The sequence below is a fragment of the Embiotoca jacksoni genome, unplaced genomic scaffold, assembly GCF_022577435.1.
Source record: "Embiotoca jacksoni isolate LCO1_2020_lvr unplaced genomic scaffold, fEmbJac1.0.p SCAF_22, whole genome shotgun sequence".
In the NCBI taxonomy this organism is placed as follows: domain Eukaryota; kingdom Metazoa; phylum Chordata; class Actinopteri; family Embiotocidae; genus Embiotoca; species Embiotoca jacksoni.
In genome coordinates this window covers 2,887,353-2,903,570 of record NW_027185363.1, presented here as the reverse complement: position 1 = coordinate 2,903,570, position 16,218 = coordinate 2,887,353, and the positions used below count along the sequence as shown (strand labels likewise).

General features: G+C 40.7%; 1 protein-coding gene across 3 annotated transcripts in view; it reads left to right on the top strand.

Moving 5' to 3' along the window:
• LOC138202907 (ephrin type-B receptor 1-B) overlaps nt 1-16,218 on the top strand; it is a 156,592-nt gene that overhangs the window by 116,139 nt on the left and 24,235 nt on the right. For 2 of the 3 annotated variants that reach the window (XM_069157268.1, XM_069157266.1), the window contains 4 exons: nt 5,447-5,609; nt 8,015-8,123; nt 9,360-9,424; nt 15,510-15,698. In XM_069157268.1, the coding sequence (XP_069013369.1) occupies nt 5,447-5,609; nt 8,015-8,123; nt 9,360-9,424; nt 15,510-15,698 (526 nt within the window). The remainder of the gene's footprint in view (nt 1-5,446; nt 5,610-8,014; nt 8,124-9,359; nt 9,425-15,509; nt 15,699-16,218) is intronic. The other variant, XM_069157267.1, reaches the window with a different exon arrangement.

The following is a 16,218-nucleotide window of genomic DNA, read 5'->3' as shown; positions in this document are numbered from 1 at the left end:
TGAGCATTGACCACCATATGATGTGTGCTGTCCGCCGAAACTCACCACACTGTGAACAAAAGGGAGTGTCCCCTAATGTAAGCAGAATGCAATGCCATATTGATAAAGGACCACAGATGACTTTTTTTAACATTACACATAGTTCTCGCACCGGCATTAATTTCTCGATGTTTGCTATAGTTGCTACAACTGTAAGTAAAGCTGTATATAACTCTACCACTGCCGCCATTGTTGGAACTACAATTCCAAACAAGCGCTGGGGTTCAACATCATTACATTTAGACTGGTTGCTGATTGATCCACTCTTCAGAGTGCCTGAGAAAACCTTCAGGCAAAAAGGGTTTCCAGACTGCAAGTAAAGTGACAACTTAAAGTTGTGAGCAATAAGCGGGCGGAGCCCGGCCATACCAGAAAACCCTATAAACAAGTAAACAATGCTTCATAATGTTGTCCACTAGAACTAGAAGACAAGCATCACACAGGTTGAAACAAGTCCAGTTAAAGCTACTCTTTGAAACTGCAGAAAAGGGTAACACGTAAATTCTAGTCACTTGTCAGTGTAATAGAATATTATAACAAATCTTTAAAGTAATTACATTTTATTTTGAAATCAGTGCTGTTGTTGAGAAAAAATAGCTATATCATGCTATACACCATAACCATGGCACCAGTGTACATCATAATGTAGATCACAATTAATATATTTGTTTGATATCTAAAATCTTCCAACTATACTGCCATGTAAAATGTTACCAGTAATAATATTTCCAACAATACAAAAATAAATTCTAATCTTCCATCAGTGGCAATTTAAGCTGCAGATGAATGAAGGAAGGCGTAATTATGACTCAAACAGACTGCATTTTGGTAATTTCACTTGGAAACTGTAGTAATTGTTGAAGGGTGCTCTCTCAACAGGCTTCACTCCCTTCTTTAACCTTCCTTCCTATTACAGAGTAAGTGGTCCCAGGACCCTATAAATTGGCAAGCTAGATTAAATGAGTTCAAGGTTTGCGGAGAAAAAGTAGAATCTCATGCTTTCGTTCTCTCCATTTTCCTCATAGCCTTTTTCCTGTGGATGCCGGAAATTTTGGGGAGGGTGGAAATAACTCAGCATAGCTGAGGTCAGGCCCTCCATTAAGGCTCGAGCAGAGCAGCCACCGGCTCTGGTTACTGATAGCTCTGTTGGTGTCGGAGAGAGGGTGTGTGTGTGCATGTGAGTGTGAGTTTGTGTCAGTGTTTGTGCTTGAGTGTCAGAAGCAGTTCAGGTGTATCCATTCTGGATGACAGCACTACTGTCATACGACAGTGTGAGAAATTCAAGAGTTAATGTAAGTTTTACAGCATGTCACCATGACTTGCAGCATACTGACCGGAGCACCAGCTGCATTTTTGGCACTCTGGAAGCTCTCTTGTACTTTACATACAATTAGCGATTCCTCAGCAGAGAAGCCAGATGAACGTATTTATTATTCTTTTCTTCTCTCTCTGCCACCCTTCAGAGTCAAACACAACACGTTTTTTTTTTTCTCGACACACACAGATGTTCTACAGACAAGTTGGGCTTTTTAATGGAACCTTTGAAAAGCAGGACTTGTGCAGTGCTCCCTCAGTCCCCCAGCAAGGGTATTCATATTTCTTCCTTTAGACTTTCTCTTCTTCTCTCCCTCTTGTTTGTCACTCGACGTGCTCACTCAGGCTTTCTTGTTAGTCTCCAGGTGAATAGAATGCATACAAAGAGTCATCTCAAAAGGAGATGACTACAAATAACAAGAAAAAAAAGAAAACTGAAAAAGCTGAGGCAAATAAATTCCCTTCAAATTTACTGAGGATAAGATGATTCCTCTCACTTGTCTCTTACCATGCTCATTAGTGTTTAACATGCAGCTTTGGAGAATCAAAATGAAAGGAAAATATTAGCTTTTTTTGTAGCTGTGTGGTGATATAATCTGCTGTAACATTTTAGTTTCTTCATTTTACAAAATGATTAAGAGACTATAAAGGTCTTTAATATCAGAGTTTATCGCTACTGTAGTCCCACTCAAAATAATTGTTCTTTTTAGATTAGAATTCACAAGGTAATGGTAATTATTTGCATTCAGTAATAAAACCCAATCTAGTCACTGAGATTTAATTTTTTAGCCCTTATTTCCCCTCTTTACTTTTTTTCTTTTTTTTTTTTTACCTCAGGCAATGCATTTTAATCAGGAACATTAATGGGAGAGGATTCTTTTTTTTCCCTATTATTTTCACTTCACAAACATAATATTAAAATGTTCTCCTCATGTACTCACCCTCCTTCCCTTTGTGTGCACGAGTGTGTGTGCCTGTTATTTGCAATCATGCATGTGTGTAAGCCAGTGAAGACGACACATGGTATACCACCATGTTTGTCTTTCGGCCAAGTGGCCATGCTGTCCATTTTGGGTAGTTGGCATTTTTTGAAAAACAGACACACGAAGACTGATCCACGCACACACACATGTCAAGTGAAGCAAAGTCAAGTCACGCTTATTTCTATAGTTTAATATGACATATAATGTCTCAGAGGCCTTTACAGGTCCACGATGCTTTTGACTGAAAAACTCAAACCAAAAAACTAAGGAAATAAAGGCAGAAAATGTAAAAAGTGGCAGAGAATAAATTAAAATTCCCCTCTGCAGTTCACTGGCAGCACAATAGCAATTGGGAGGGCACTAGCAGTTAGAAAAAAAAATAAAAAAAATTACGGTTTAACAGGTAAAATAAGGTAATTTTCGCAATCTAGTAAATGTAGTCAATCCTGTAAAATAAATCCGATTAATGTATTTGGACAGCTAGCAACATAGGGCCAATTTATTAAAGCTCACTGAAGAAAACGATAAAAGACGTGAGACGTGCTTCACTATCAGTCAAAACATCTTCGGAAACTTCAAACAACTCATAAATATTAAATATTAGGAATACCGTTCTTGCTAACTTTGTCCCTGTGATTTTGCTGAATGCTGCAGAGACCAAACTCCCCACAGTGCTTCCTGTCTGTCACCCCTGGCAATGCTTTTGATTGGCTGCTCTACCATCTGCCTTCCCACCTGCACCTCTGTCTTTATTTAGCAAGTTGGGGTGTGGTCCTCCTAATCCCCATTTGACTGGCAGCAGGAGGGGACCTCTCATGGCTGGAAGTCCCTCCTGGCATGGCCTTTTATTGGCTATCCCCGAACCTGCTGGAGTGCCAAATGCTAGCTCATTTTTAAGTGGCAGATGTGTGTGTGTGTGTGTGTGTGTGTCACATAATTCCCATTTGACGGGCAGCATGAAAGGGGCCATTCCTAGCTGGTGCTCCCCCTAGGGATGCTCACCCATTGGCGGTTTGCCATCTGTCTGCTCACCTGTCCTCCATTCAACAGATAGGGGTGTGGCTCTGAGAGATTCAGGATGACTGATAGCAGGAATCGGCATATCCTGACCCCAAGTGGTCCATGTGTACTCAAGCATGTCTTGGACCAGATGAATAGGTGACTGTGGTTCCAGTCTCTCAAGGGGCCTCTTGTTTTCTGCACCTCTTTGAAATGCACAAGCTGCTGCTCTAAAGTCAAGTTTCAGAAGTATTCGTATGCAGCACATTGGAGAAATGACAGTTTGTGTGATCTCCTGAACAAAAGGTCTGTGAAATGATTAAACTCTCTAAACCAGTTACATCCAGCATCCCATTTATAAATATCTCTTTCCTCTCAGATACAGAATGAGAGCCTGTTGGTGTGATGCCCTCCCATCCTAAGTCCAAACATTTGTCTTCATCAAGCTCAGTGTCCAATAAGAGTTAATGTGATTGCACACATCATTATGTGTGTGTCTGTGTGTGGGGGGGAAGGGGGGCGCGCAGATTTCATAGCTGTGTTTACCTCATCTGCTCAATGACGGAGCAACCAGAATGATTCAATTACACCAATCAGATTGGATAATGATTTCGATGTGGGTTGCTGCTGCCTCGAGTTTCTTATCACTTCCTGCCATCTTCTTCCATCCTCCTCCTCCTCCCTCTCTTCTTCCTTGCCTATCTATTTTTTCTACTCAGCACTGTTGTCTGAATTTTTTTCGCTTTTTCCCAGAGAAGTCATACATGTATTAGAAGATGTAGCTCAACATTAAACAACAGTGTGTTTACCAAAGCCAGCATCTATTTACACAGCGTTATTGACCCAGAAAAATGTGCCCCTTCACTTTCTACTACCCCCTCCCCCTCTACAGCCCGCCAGCATTTAGCTATCAGCAGCCTGCAGTGGTGAGTGTAGTGTAGGTGCAGTGTTATTTTCTGGCTGTCATATTCACTCTGGGTTATAGGAAGGTGACAGGCCCAAGTCATTACTGATCCCCCATAGCAGATACCTCACGCAGGTCCCAAACTACACTTCAGCAGACTGCCCAACTGGTTCTGTTCAGCCTGGAAAGACAAAGACTGAGTTCATATACCCTCAATCAGACCACGAATTCACTTAATGAATGGCTATATGTATGCATTTATGCAACAGCATTAAAAAACAACAACATCGAAATACACGTAGCGTAGGACCACACAGACGCATGTGCGTGTCAATAAGGATGAAAATAAAATGTGAGACACAGATTTTCAAATCAAAAACACAGCAAACAAAAATAAGGCAAATACCTAAATAGATTGTTCCAAAAAAATATTTCACAAAAGATTTGTATGGCATTCCCTTTAATAAAAACATAAAAGGCTTTCTGTGGGAGGAATTGGCCTGCTGTCATATTTAAAAAAGCCACCTACTTCAGACAACAAAACAAGAGGATGTAATGTTAAAACTTCTTGCAGTAATTAAATTACCTCATAAAGCACTTGTGAAGAGGCAAATACATAATGCTGTTTTATTACTGCTCAGGAGCAGCTATTGCTCTTTGGTATGTGCAAGAAATGATTGCCTTTATTTACCATATCGTGTATGTGTGTTATTGAATGAATGGGAAGTACTGTTGTTTGTGTATGTGATTTTGTTTCACTGTGTGTATTTCTGTTGTGTTGTGTAAGTGAAGTTCACACTGTCTGAGACCTTTTTAAAAACTGAGGGAAAAACATATTACTACTCTCTGTTTAAATCAGCCAATTCAACATGCAGCAGGCTTTAAGAGAGCTTCACTGGCCTGCGACTACTTTGTACTTCTGTTTTCATTCTTCTTCTGTCAGTGATGTGTATCAGAAGTACACTGCATTTCCTGTATGTCTAGTTTACAACAACTGATTCCCTCCAATTCCAGTCCAATCTCTCCGTACTATTTCCTCAACATTGGAATCCTTGATAAGATTGTTTGTGCTCCCACTGTCAAACTTGTGCTACCACCGCTGCATGTGGTTTTGCGAGAATTTTCGTAACCGTGTGATTGAACACTTTCCTGGTGACATCCTCTAAGTTATCTCTAACCTGCTCCATGTGTTCATTGCGCCTATCAGGACCATGCAGAGATTAATTCCACCATCCTGCGGAGCCAAACCAACACGGCACGTGTGGAGGGCCTCAGGCCGGGCACAGTCTACGTGGTACAGGTGCGGGCTCGGACTGTGGCTGGCTTCGGCAAATACAGCAGCAAGATGTGCTTCCAAACCCTCACAGATGGTAAGGATCGCGGAGCCAGGAGAAACAGCTCTCTCTGCCTCTCCCTCTCTCTGTCCTTCTCTCTTGTTTTTCCCTCTCTCACACACATGCGTACACCCTAGCTCTTTCGAACACTCGTTTGTCTCTTTGCGTTTGTTGTTGCATTATTATTATTAGGTGAGATAGAGGAGAACGGTAATGTTTGATTGCACTTCTATTTCTGCAGCTAAATTAATTTCCTTCGTGGTCAGGTTTGAGTGTGTGTGGGTGCTCCGGAAACGTCGAACGCTGAGTGTCTTTTGTTTGTGCAACTAACTGTGCTTGATCCAAAATGCTTAGCTAATTGGTTTTTCACCCGGCCCTTCTGTTGCTGGAGAGCCGTCCCAGAATGCATATCTGTGATTAGTAGTTGATGAGATAAAAAATTTTGCCATGGGGGGGAGAGGCGCTGAAGAGGGGCTGTAACACCTGGTAAACTGGCAAGGTTGTGGAACCATGTTCATCAGTGTAAGTGCAAGGAGGTGTGGGTACAGAAAGCAGGTGATGGTGGCATCGCATACAGTGTCACTTCCTCATGGCCTCGCTTGGCAGTGAAATTGGTGCTTCAACGTACGCAGTAGTACATCAGTCTGGATGTATTAATCATTTGACTGGATATGAGTGACATTCACAAGATTTGCCATTACAATGCATCGTGCCTTGCTGTATGACCAGCTTACTGTGTGTGTGGCCATAGTTCATAATGTATCAAAGTCAGGAGTGACATTACTGCACTGTATCATTGCTAATAAAGACAATAACAATGAATGAGAGGGTTATGATCTTGAGGGAGGGTAAGATGAGAAGAATAATAATGATGATAAAGGCGATCATTCTGGCTCTTTACCTGTGCAGAGCAGATGTGGTGGCACAGTCATGGCTCCTCTGTTCTCCCTCACGGTCACAAATTATATTTCCCTCGAGCACATATGCATATGAGCCTGTACAAGTGCATACGAGCACATGCGCACACATACTTCACCCTCGCTCACACTAACACTGTTTATGGTTCATCCGTTGGCTGGCTGCCATAGCACGACATTCGTCAACGCAATTAGCAGTAGACACCAGAGGACTGCCGACAATAACACCCACGTTTCCACCTCCTGCCCCTCTACCAGTCTTTTCTCCCTCTGTCAAAGCCGCTTCATTGCCTCATGAAGACAGCCCCTTGCCACCCTGCCATTCCATGCATTTTTTTGTTTTATTATAGAACATATAATCCCTTTTGTCTTCCTGCTGGCACGTTTTCATGCACCTTCACAAGGTGTCCCTTAGCCCTCCTCTGGACACACAAACACAAGCTGCGCAGACTTGATTGACAGGTGTTAAGAAGAGGAGGTGATTGGTCTATAAGTTAGGTGACTGATGTCACAGTTCTCCACTTCTCTAATAGGCCAAAGCCTCGAGAACTAACTGATTGTAATAGGGGCCTATTTACCGCTGAAACATGTAGCTGTTTGATTTCTGGCTGTCGAGGAACGTCTGCATTATCAGATGGGTGAACTGGATAATAATCTGGACCTCTCACACCTAATATACATCAAGAGAGAACAGGAAGACTGCCCAGAAGCTTGAGTAGCTGGAACTGCATTCCCACTGTTTGCTTGAAATGTACTTGATAAATGTGCAAGTTAAAAGAGTGAGCAATTCCTGTCACATTCAGTTTCCTCATATATATCGCAGCTTTCACACTGCTCCGAAGATGCATTACTTCTCCCTTTATCACTTTAATCCAATAGGCCCATTCTACATGGGGGATTGGATTTAGAAGCTGCTGATTTGCCTGCAGCATGCTAAATCGTGCATTGCTTTAACTACAGTGTTTGCTGGTGCCAAAGTCACAGAGACAGGCACACAAAAAGATAACTGAGGATTCTGCTGTGTAGCATTTTTAGGCAGGCATTTAGTCTGTCCTCTGTCAGCCCTGGCTAACATAAAACATGTTTGGGCTGTATGTGTAATAACTTGAAACTTCCTTTCAATACTGTAGAAACAACATTCCAAGGTGCCCTTTTTCCGTCCATTTGTTTCTGAGCGCTATAGCAACACAGAGGAGGCTGAGAGGCCCCCTTCGCTCTTTCTCACCGTCAGTTTTTTTTGCTCACTCTCTGTCTGTCTCCTGGTTTATCAAACACAACCTGTCAGTCAGTTTTGCAAAAGCTCACAGGATTTCAGTCAGCACCTCTGAGCAGAAAGGTCTTTATGTTTTCTTTATCCATCGGTACAGCCATTCTGCTCTGTCTCTTCCTCTGCCTGTCTTTCCCTTTACCTCCTAAAAACACACACTTTCATACACGCTTCCAAATAAACACAGTTATGTATCCTATGCCTTACCTAAGCCTTCCTCAATGCCTCTCTGTTTGTTTTCTCTTTGTGTAACCTAGATGACTTCAAGTCTGAGCTGAGAGAACAGCTTCCTCTGATTGCGGGGTCAGCAGCAGCAGGAGTGGTCTTCATTGTTTCCCTTATTGCTATCTCCATTGTGTGCAGCAGGTGACCTTCTTTTCTCTTGTCTCTTGTAATACATGCAGGAACGGCTGCAATGTTAGTGACTTCATTGCCACATATGTCCCTGACAAAAAATAAAAAATAAATAATTTAGCCTCTTTTTAGGCTTCCCACTTTTTCTCCTCGAGATAAAAGTAGCTACAAATCTCACCTCCTATAGCCATTGTACTTTCAGGGGGAGTGAAGCGAGTGGACAAAATAACATGCAACACAGTACCCCTGCATGCTCCTCATTTTTGCTAATAATTACTGAAATATATATGACAGCACTGCAAGTTAAATTTCCACCACTGTGATCCAATCTCTGATCATGTATGACCAATTTGCCTGGTGTCAGTTTGCTCAATAAATACACTATGTCGCAGTAAAATTCAACAGTAATATAACTAGGAGATTATTACTATAATTACTGACCATCTTTAACCACTGAAACAATGTTAAAGTATGTTTCTTAGCCATAACTGTATTTGCAATGTATTTTAATCCTTTGGTCATACTCCTCCTTACTCCTTACATCATAGAGCATTTATTATTGCAATAACAATAGACATGATGAGGGGTATTATGAATAATGAAGGCGCAAACCAGATAATCTCAAAATGCACAGTGTAATTCCAGCCATGGACCTTGGCTGCATGTTGTTCCCCTTTTCTCTTCCTTGTTTCCTGTGTACTTCTACACTGTCCTGTCTAATAAGGAAAAAATTCCAGAAAATGGTGTTAAAAAGCAATAGATGTGATGGAAATGAAAACTAAGTACTCATATTTGAAATGAAATATTCAATTCAATAGAAAACGTAACAACACCTACTTTGCCCTGTTAAGCCAATTTCATTTTGCAGCAGTTTGTCACTTTGTCACATTCCTGTCTTGCTCCACTTTAGACATGTGAAAGTCAAATTTTCTGCAGTGCTGGGTGCAAGTTTGAGCAAGTAAAGTGTTCATCAAATGGGCCCGGCTCTTTTGATGCTGAGGCAGAGGAGACAGATGAAAAGGAGAGAGATCCTATCAAGGTCTAATTAAAAATCAGCTCATTTTCATAAACTTCATTTGCCATTGCTAACCCTCTGCAACTGATTCAATTTCAGCCACAGCATTTTCAGGCCATACAGAAAAACACGAGCCGTAATAAGACCTTGTTTACTCTTCCTTTCATCCCGTCATCTCTTACGCTCTCTCTTTTTCTTTCTCTCTTCTTTCTCAATATTCATTGCTCTCTTAGGAAAAGGGCATACACAAAGGAGGCGGTGTACAGTGACAAGTTGCAACATTACAGCACAGGAAGAGGTGAGTCCATCCTTATTCTTACAGCTCCTCTAAGCTAGTGGTTTGTTTTTTAGCCCATATTGTACGTTTTTAATGTTTTTATATTTGCTGGATATGTAGAAAGTGCATCCAAGATTTTGGAGACGATGTTGTTATTTATGAAGCACTTTATAGTTTGGCTCGTAACCCCTGAACTGTGAGGCTTTGTCTAGATTTCATGAAAGGATTCATGGATTTCAATCATGGCTATGCCAGTTTCTGCCTGAGCAGCACAATATCTTTTACTACTTACTTTTATATTTTTATCAGCTATTAAACGTATTGTGCTGGAGCAGCAAAATTAGATGACATATGTTCCTACCCTGTGTACTTTATTACTCTATGTAACACTTAGATAGTTGTGAGTCTAACTCACTTTAAATTTGGTGCCATTCATCTTTGCACAAATACCAAATAGTCCCAAGCATGATAACAGTATACTCCAAAAACCATGGCAACAAACAGGCTGTTCTTATCATAGTCTATCATGTTTATTTATATGCAGATCCAGATGCAGCTAAAGCTTTTTAAACACGACCTTGTTTTACAATAAGACATTTAGAGGCCCTGTGGCATCTAGGTGGGGATATGTCCTTTCTGAGTGCTCTCATACATCTTATTCAGAGCTGCTACACAGCCATCCTTTCCTTTGTCCAGCCGTCTGCTGCTGTCGTATCACCTATGATGTAAAACACGTCCATAAAACGTATTAATCGTACAGTAATGAAATGGAGTTGAGGTGAAAGTGAAAATACCTGAGGTACTAGGTGTCTGTGGCTGAACACGACATTCTCCTTCCTTTACACAGTGACATTGACTGACATCTCTCAGGGCTGTATGATAGCCGTGATTGAGTCATGTTTTAAACACTCCCTGACTGGCACCAGGCACCAACTGATGAGGGGAAAGAGCCTGGAGGGAAACATATAATCTCTGACAAATAGACACACTCGCTCACACACATGCACACAAAAGAATGTGTATAAGTTTTGTGCCTCAACTGAAAGCCTTATGTACTGCCAACCCAGCAGTCTGAGAAGGGGCTCACTCGAGGGGATCGAGTTTTGTTGAGCCTGACACAGCAAAGTGTTTCTACACAGTTACATTGAGTCACAGCTACAAGAGTGGCAGTTTGGGGCTCATTAAAACTGCCGTGGACAGAAGAGTCAGTTCTGTCACAGGCTAGATTTGGGAAAGCATAATGCAATTAACAAAAGTCATGAAAATAAACAAAAGATCAGAGACGCTCACAGACCTAATCGTCAAATAAGCAATTTGAAGTGGAAAGGAAATATAACGCCGATAAGGGATCCTATTCATAGGTTTAGTCCTTCAATCTCCACAATGCCAACACTCATGAAGTTTTCGCCCACCCCATGATGCATTGTCTTCAGCTATTCTCTCAAGATTTGATGGACAGTTTAGTAATTACAGTATTCAATGCAACAATAAAATAGAACCATTCAGCCAATTGTTTTGGCTGAACTACCAAAAATGTGTTGACGGCTTTCGCCCAGCTGTCGGCTCTTCCAGATGTTGCCACACACGTCTCATGACATTTCATTTCCAGCCCACTTTTAGAGGGATGCTGCTAATATCATAAACTCTGTGCTACAGATGAATCAAAATCAGACCTTTAACGTTACACCAAATACTGCCTGTGCCGTCACAACAAGCTGATTGAAACACATACATTCAATGTTGCTTTTATGTTTTTGCGCATTCACCTCCATCAGAGTCAATGGTAGTTTCTGTTTGTTTTGATTGCCCAGAGCATTGTCAGTGTTCATGACATTGTTGAGGTGATTTAATATTCAGACCCCTTTACATTTGGTTCTCTAGAAAGTTTTCCAGTTTTTGAAAAATCAAGAACTGAAACTTCTCACTCATCTAAGAATTCAAACCCATATTCCAATATTTTGTAGATGCCCCTTTGACAGCAATTACAGCTTCAGATCTTCTTGGTCACCTGAATTTGAATAGTATATCCCATTCTTCTTGACATATCCTCTCAGATGCTGTCAGATTGGAGGGAAAGCTTTAGTGAAATACCAGCTTCAGATCCCTCCATAGATGTTCTGTGATGTTTGAATCAAGGCTTTTACTGGGTCACTCAAAGTCAGAGGTGATCAATCACCTCAAGTCGAGCTAGGTTTCTTCAATGACCTCTCTATATTTCATTGCATTCTTCCTTCCCTTAAAATGTTGCAACTAAGAAGCACCCTCAAAAGCATGATGCTACCACCACCATGGTTCACCATGGAAATGGTATGAGCTAGATGATGAGCAGGGCTTGGTGTTCACCAAACATAGTGCTTGGAGTTCTGCCCAATTAGCTCTTGCATTTGTCAGACTGTAGAATATTATTCTTTGTACTTTTAAAGTCCTTTAAATGCTGTTTGGCAAACTCCAATGAGTGGTCATGTGCATTTTGCTTACAGTGGTTTCTGTCCAGCTGCTCGACCATAAAGGCCTAATTGACGAAGCGATGCTAAGGATTGGTCATCCTCCCTACAGGTTTTCCCATCTCTGCAAAGGATTTCTGAAGGTCTGTCTGAATGGCCGTTGGGTTGTTGGTCACCTCTCTGACTAAAGCCCTTCGCACTCAGTTACTCAGTTTGGACAGACAGCCAGGAGCCCTGGTGGTTCCAAACTTCTTACCCATCTCAATTATTAAGGCCACTGTGGTGCTATGGGAGCACTCAGAATTTTACAAATTCTTGCCCTGATCTATGCCTCAACAATTTTATCATGCAGGTCTATAGAGGGTTTCTTGGACTTAATGTATTGGCTCTTGTCCTGACATTCAGTGTGAATTGGGACCCTACAAACACAGATGTGTGCCTTTCCAAACTATGTCTAATCCATTCAGTTTACCACAGGTGGACTCCAAGCAAGTACTAGATAAATCTTAAGGATGATTAAAACATGATGCACCTGACCACAGTTTGGAGTGCCACAACAAAGGAGTCTGACTAATTTTGTAAAAAAATGATTTAAGTTTTTAAAATTTAAAACAAATTGCACCAATTTCTTTGAAAATATGTGTTCTCATTGACATTAATTAGAGTTATTGAGTGAAAATGAATGGGCAAAACAAATTTGCTACGAATAAAACCCACACGAGTATTAATTGTGAAAAGTAAAGGGGTCTGAATACTTTCCAAATCCAGTGTATCACACACACCTCAGGGTATATGTGCATTTACAATTTTCCCAGTGCATTTATTCCCCCCTAACCTTTTCCTCACACCAACAATTATTCCACATCATTTGTTCATTATTGTACCAGATATTTCTAATTACTTGTGTTTCCTTTATGCTCTAATGTTTCTCTGTGTATGACTACCAACACATTTTAAATCAGTAATGTTCGAACCCTGTTTGTTTTGCCTTATAGCTGCAGATGTTGTTTTTGCTTCAGCATCTGGTGCTCACACTCAATGAGAATGGGATTAAAAACCCATTTAACAGAGCTGTAGTAGTTATGGTTAGATGCCAAATATGTTTATATTTCAGGTTTTATTTTCTTGCCACTGAATACTGCATTCATACATGCAAATTCTAAAGTAAAAATGGAAAACATCTGTAGATTGTTGTGACATTTGCAATTGCCCTTCATTATCCCAAATATTCTAATATATATAAAAAATAAATAATAAATAGGTCAAACCTGTCATTACTCACAGTTGCAGAAGGCACCACAGGTCTTATAAACACACACAAACATTTCACTGTCTTTGCCAGTGTTACTGTTAGAATACAATATTTAGATCCCTACTGTGATTTCCATACTAATAAGTCCCAGTGTGTGTTTGACAAATGATTTTCTGACATCAAACGATGGATAATTAGTTTGTGTTTAGGAAGGAAACTCAACTCATTATATTCAGCACCACAGAATAGATTAGTGTGCATCTTGGACCGACATGAAATGGAAAGGAATTCAGAATTAGGGATATAGTGTAGTGTCCTGCAATTGTTTATGTTAATTTCTCAAAGTGCTTAATCACATAAACTATATAATTACTATTTACCGAAATTTCTAAATGACAAACATTGTCAGGCAAAAGGAACTAGAAGAAATTATGTTTCTTTGGTGAAAGGCTAATGTATGAAACAGTCCGTTTGACTAGAAAAGATGAGCATTTATGGAGCAGCTGTTTCATTGTCTGACATTGCTATTTGCCTTTAGGCAATATATAAATTCTGTGCAGTAAGACCAGTAATTTGATTGTACCCATTGCCAGTAATAGATTAATGTAAGCATTACTGCTGTGGGGTTGATTTGTGGATACATTAAGGCCATTCAGTAAATGAGCAGGGTAGACTAATAGCAGGGTAAATGTAGGACCTCGGTGAAAATAACATGGTTAAGTGCAGTGGAGTAAACTGTAACTTATAATACCGGTCAACTAAATACTCTTAATTGGTTGAGCAATTGTGTTATTATGGTTTATAATCCCAGTTAATTAATTAATGAATTTGTCCATGTTCCTATTTAAGCATTTTGTGTCTATCTGTTACATAAGGGCATACCCATAATGGTATGTGTTATGGTATGTCTATGCCCCTGAGCCATTGTAGGAAGACATGCATTCTCTCCTGGCAGAGTTGTTGTTTTATACGTAGGCTAAAAATACAACTGATGGTTGGATAAATTTGCTTCATACACTCAGATGAAGGGCCTATGAAATATTAAAGTGGGAATCTATTTTTTATCCTGTGGCCATAAAAAAAGATGAGTCCAGTTAACCAGGGCTGTACCGGAGGGAAGGAGAGAGATAAACTGTTTGCATTTTAAATTATACATGAAAGTGGGCTCTGGACTGTGAATTAAAAAGTAATGGGTGTACGTTTATTTGGAGGTATGTGAACTTGAGATTTTGAGTGAATGTGTTCCTACATGCTTGTTGCTGTTTATGCTCCCCACAGAGATTTTGAGTCCTTCCCAGTGGTGCTGCTGAGTGAGCAGCTTGGCGACACTTGTAAATAGACCGACTTTATGGAATGTAAAGCTGTAAACCCTCCGATGGATTAACTTGAATCCAGTCTGTATGGAATTTCTAATGAGCAATTACACTCACACAGACAGGGTTCAAAGCAATTAGTGTGGTAACTAGAATCAGCTTCTAGTCAAGAGCAAGGTGAGACACCTTGATCCCGGGGCTAGACCCTATCTTCCTTCTGTCTCTTGAGACCCCTCCCTCCTTCTTTGTGGCTTATGCAAATGACTGGGCACAAATTGACTTGATAGAGATGGGTTTATTCCAATCATGGCTGCCAAGGTTTTCACTAAACAGCTCAGAGAGAGAGGGCTGCCCTTCGGTGTTGCCGTAGAAATGACGATTTGACATCTGGGTGCTTGCTGTCCATCATGTGGCAGCATATTGAATTTGTTTACAAGTGTTTTTTCCCCCATCCAGTCCTTCGACGCAGAAAATCTGTCCTCGTTCACAGACATTTCCAGTCTGTGAACCGAGTTCACCCATTGCTGAATGGCATAAAGAGCAAGTTGATAGCATGGAAGTTTTATCTCTTTATGAGCTCCTACAGGCAGAGGCTGCAGGGAAATTGGTTCTACCACTATCAAAGAGCAGATATTGCTCGGGTAAGGGATAAAGGAGTAAAAAAAATGTCTACATTTACTATTTCTATATACTCTCATCTGTCCCTATACCCCTTTTCTCGAAGTGTATGTTTTATTCTGGTCTGTTGCCCCCTTCTATGTACTGAATCATCAAATCACAATTGTGTTGTTTGTTTCAAACTCTATTGCTTTCTAAGCTATTTCTGTAATCTATACTATGTAATGCATACAAAATGCCTTATTTTTCAGTTACATATTGTAGTGGTCTGGCTTGTCTCTGATGAGAACCATAGAGTTATCATCATTTCCCACTCTTAAGAGCTTGTAGCGATAGTAAGTAATACTGTGTCACGCTGTGATTTAAGCTACAATTTGAAGGGCAATTGCATCCATCAACCATTGACTCAAGACATTACCCAAAGCAAAAACAACAGTTTCTTCTTCTGCAAAGCTCATTGAGCACTTTGGTTGTTCTAGAACTCTCTTTGCGAGCCGACATGTCTAACTGCCCCTCCCCACTGGGCTGCCCGACCCACTTCTCAGGCTCCCCGGGAATGAAGATCTACATTGACCCCTTCACCTACGAGGACCCCAACGAAGCTGTTCGAGAATTTGCCAAGGAGATTGATGTCTCCACTGTCAAAATAGAAGAGGTCATTGGTGCAGGTATGGTGAATACGTGTTAAGTAAAAATCTGTGTTTTTGTGTGCACTTTTATGTGCAAGGTGACTGTGCATTGCAATGTTTTCTTGCATTTCTGTGTGTTGTATGTATACGTCTGTATGCAAAAAAGCTTAGCCTAAATCTGTTCAAGGTCAAAAAGCCCAGCCATTTTGGCAGCCACATCAGATGGGAACATGTCAAGGGCCTATGTCAAGTGCACTAGCGGTATATAGGCCAGATACCCAGGGAGTTAACGACATTAGAAATAACTCAAGCCTTTCAGCTTATTCCCTGTGCTTCTCTGTTTTTGTATAATATTGGTGTTGAACATGTTCAAACATGCATCATCCCTTTTTGTTTACATGTAAACCAGGTACAGACACTTTTGTTTTCTGTCTTTGTTTCAGAATGATCTCTTGCGTCTTGTTAAAATGTCTATTAAAAATGATAAGAAGGTAATTGGGTGCTGATTGCTTTGTACTAAATTTGGAGCAACTGGAGACTTCAGCTTAGTGCAAGTGTC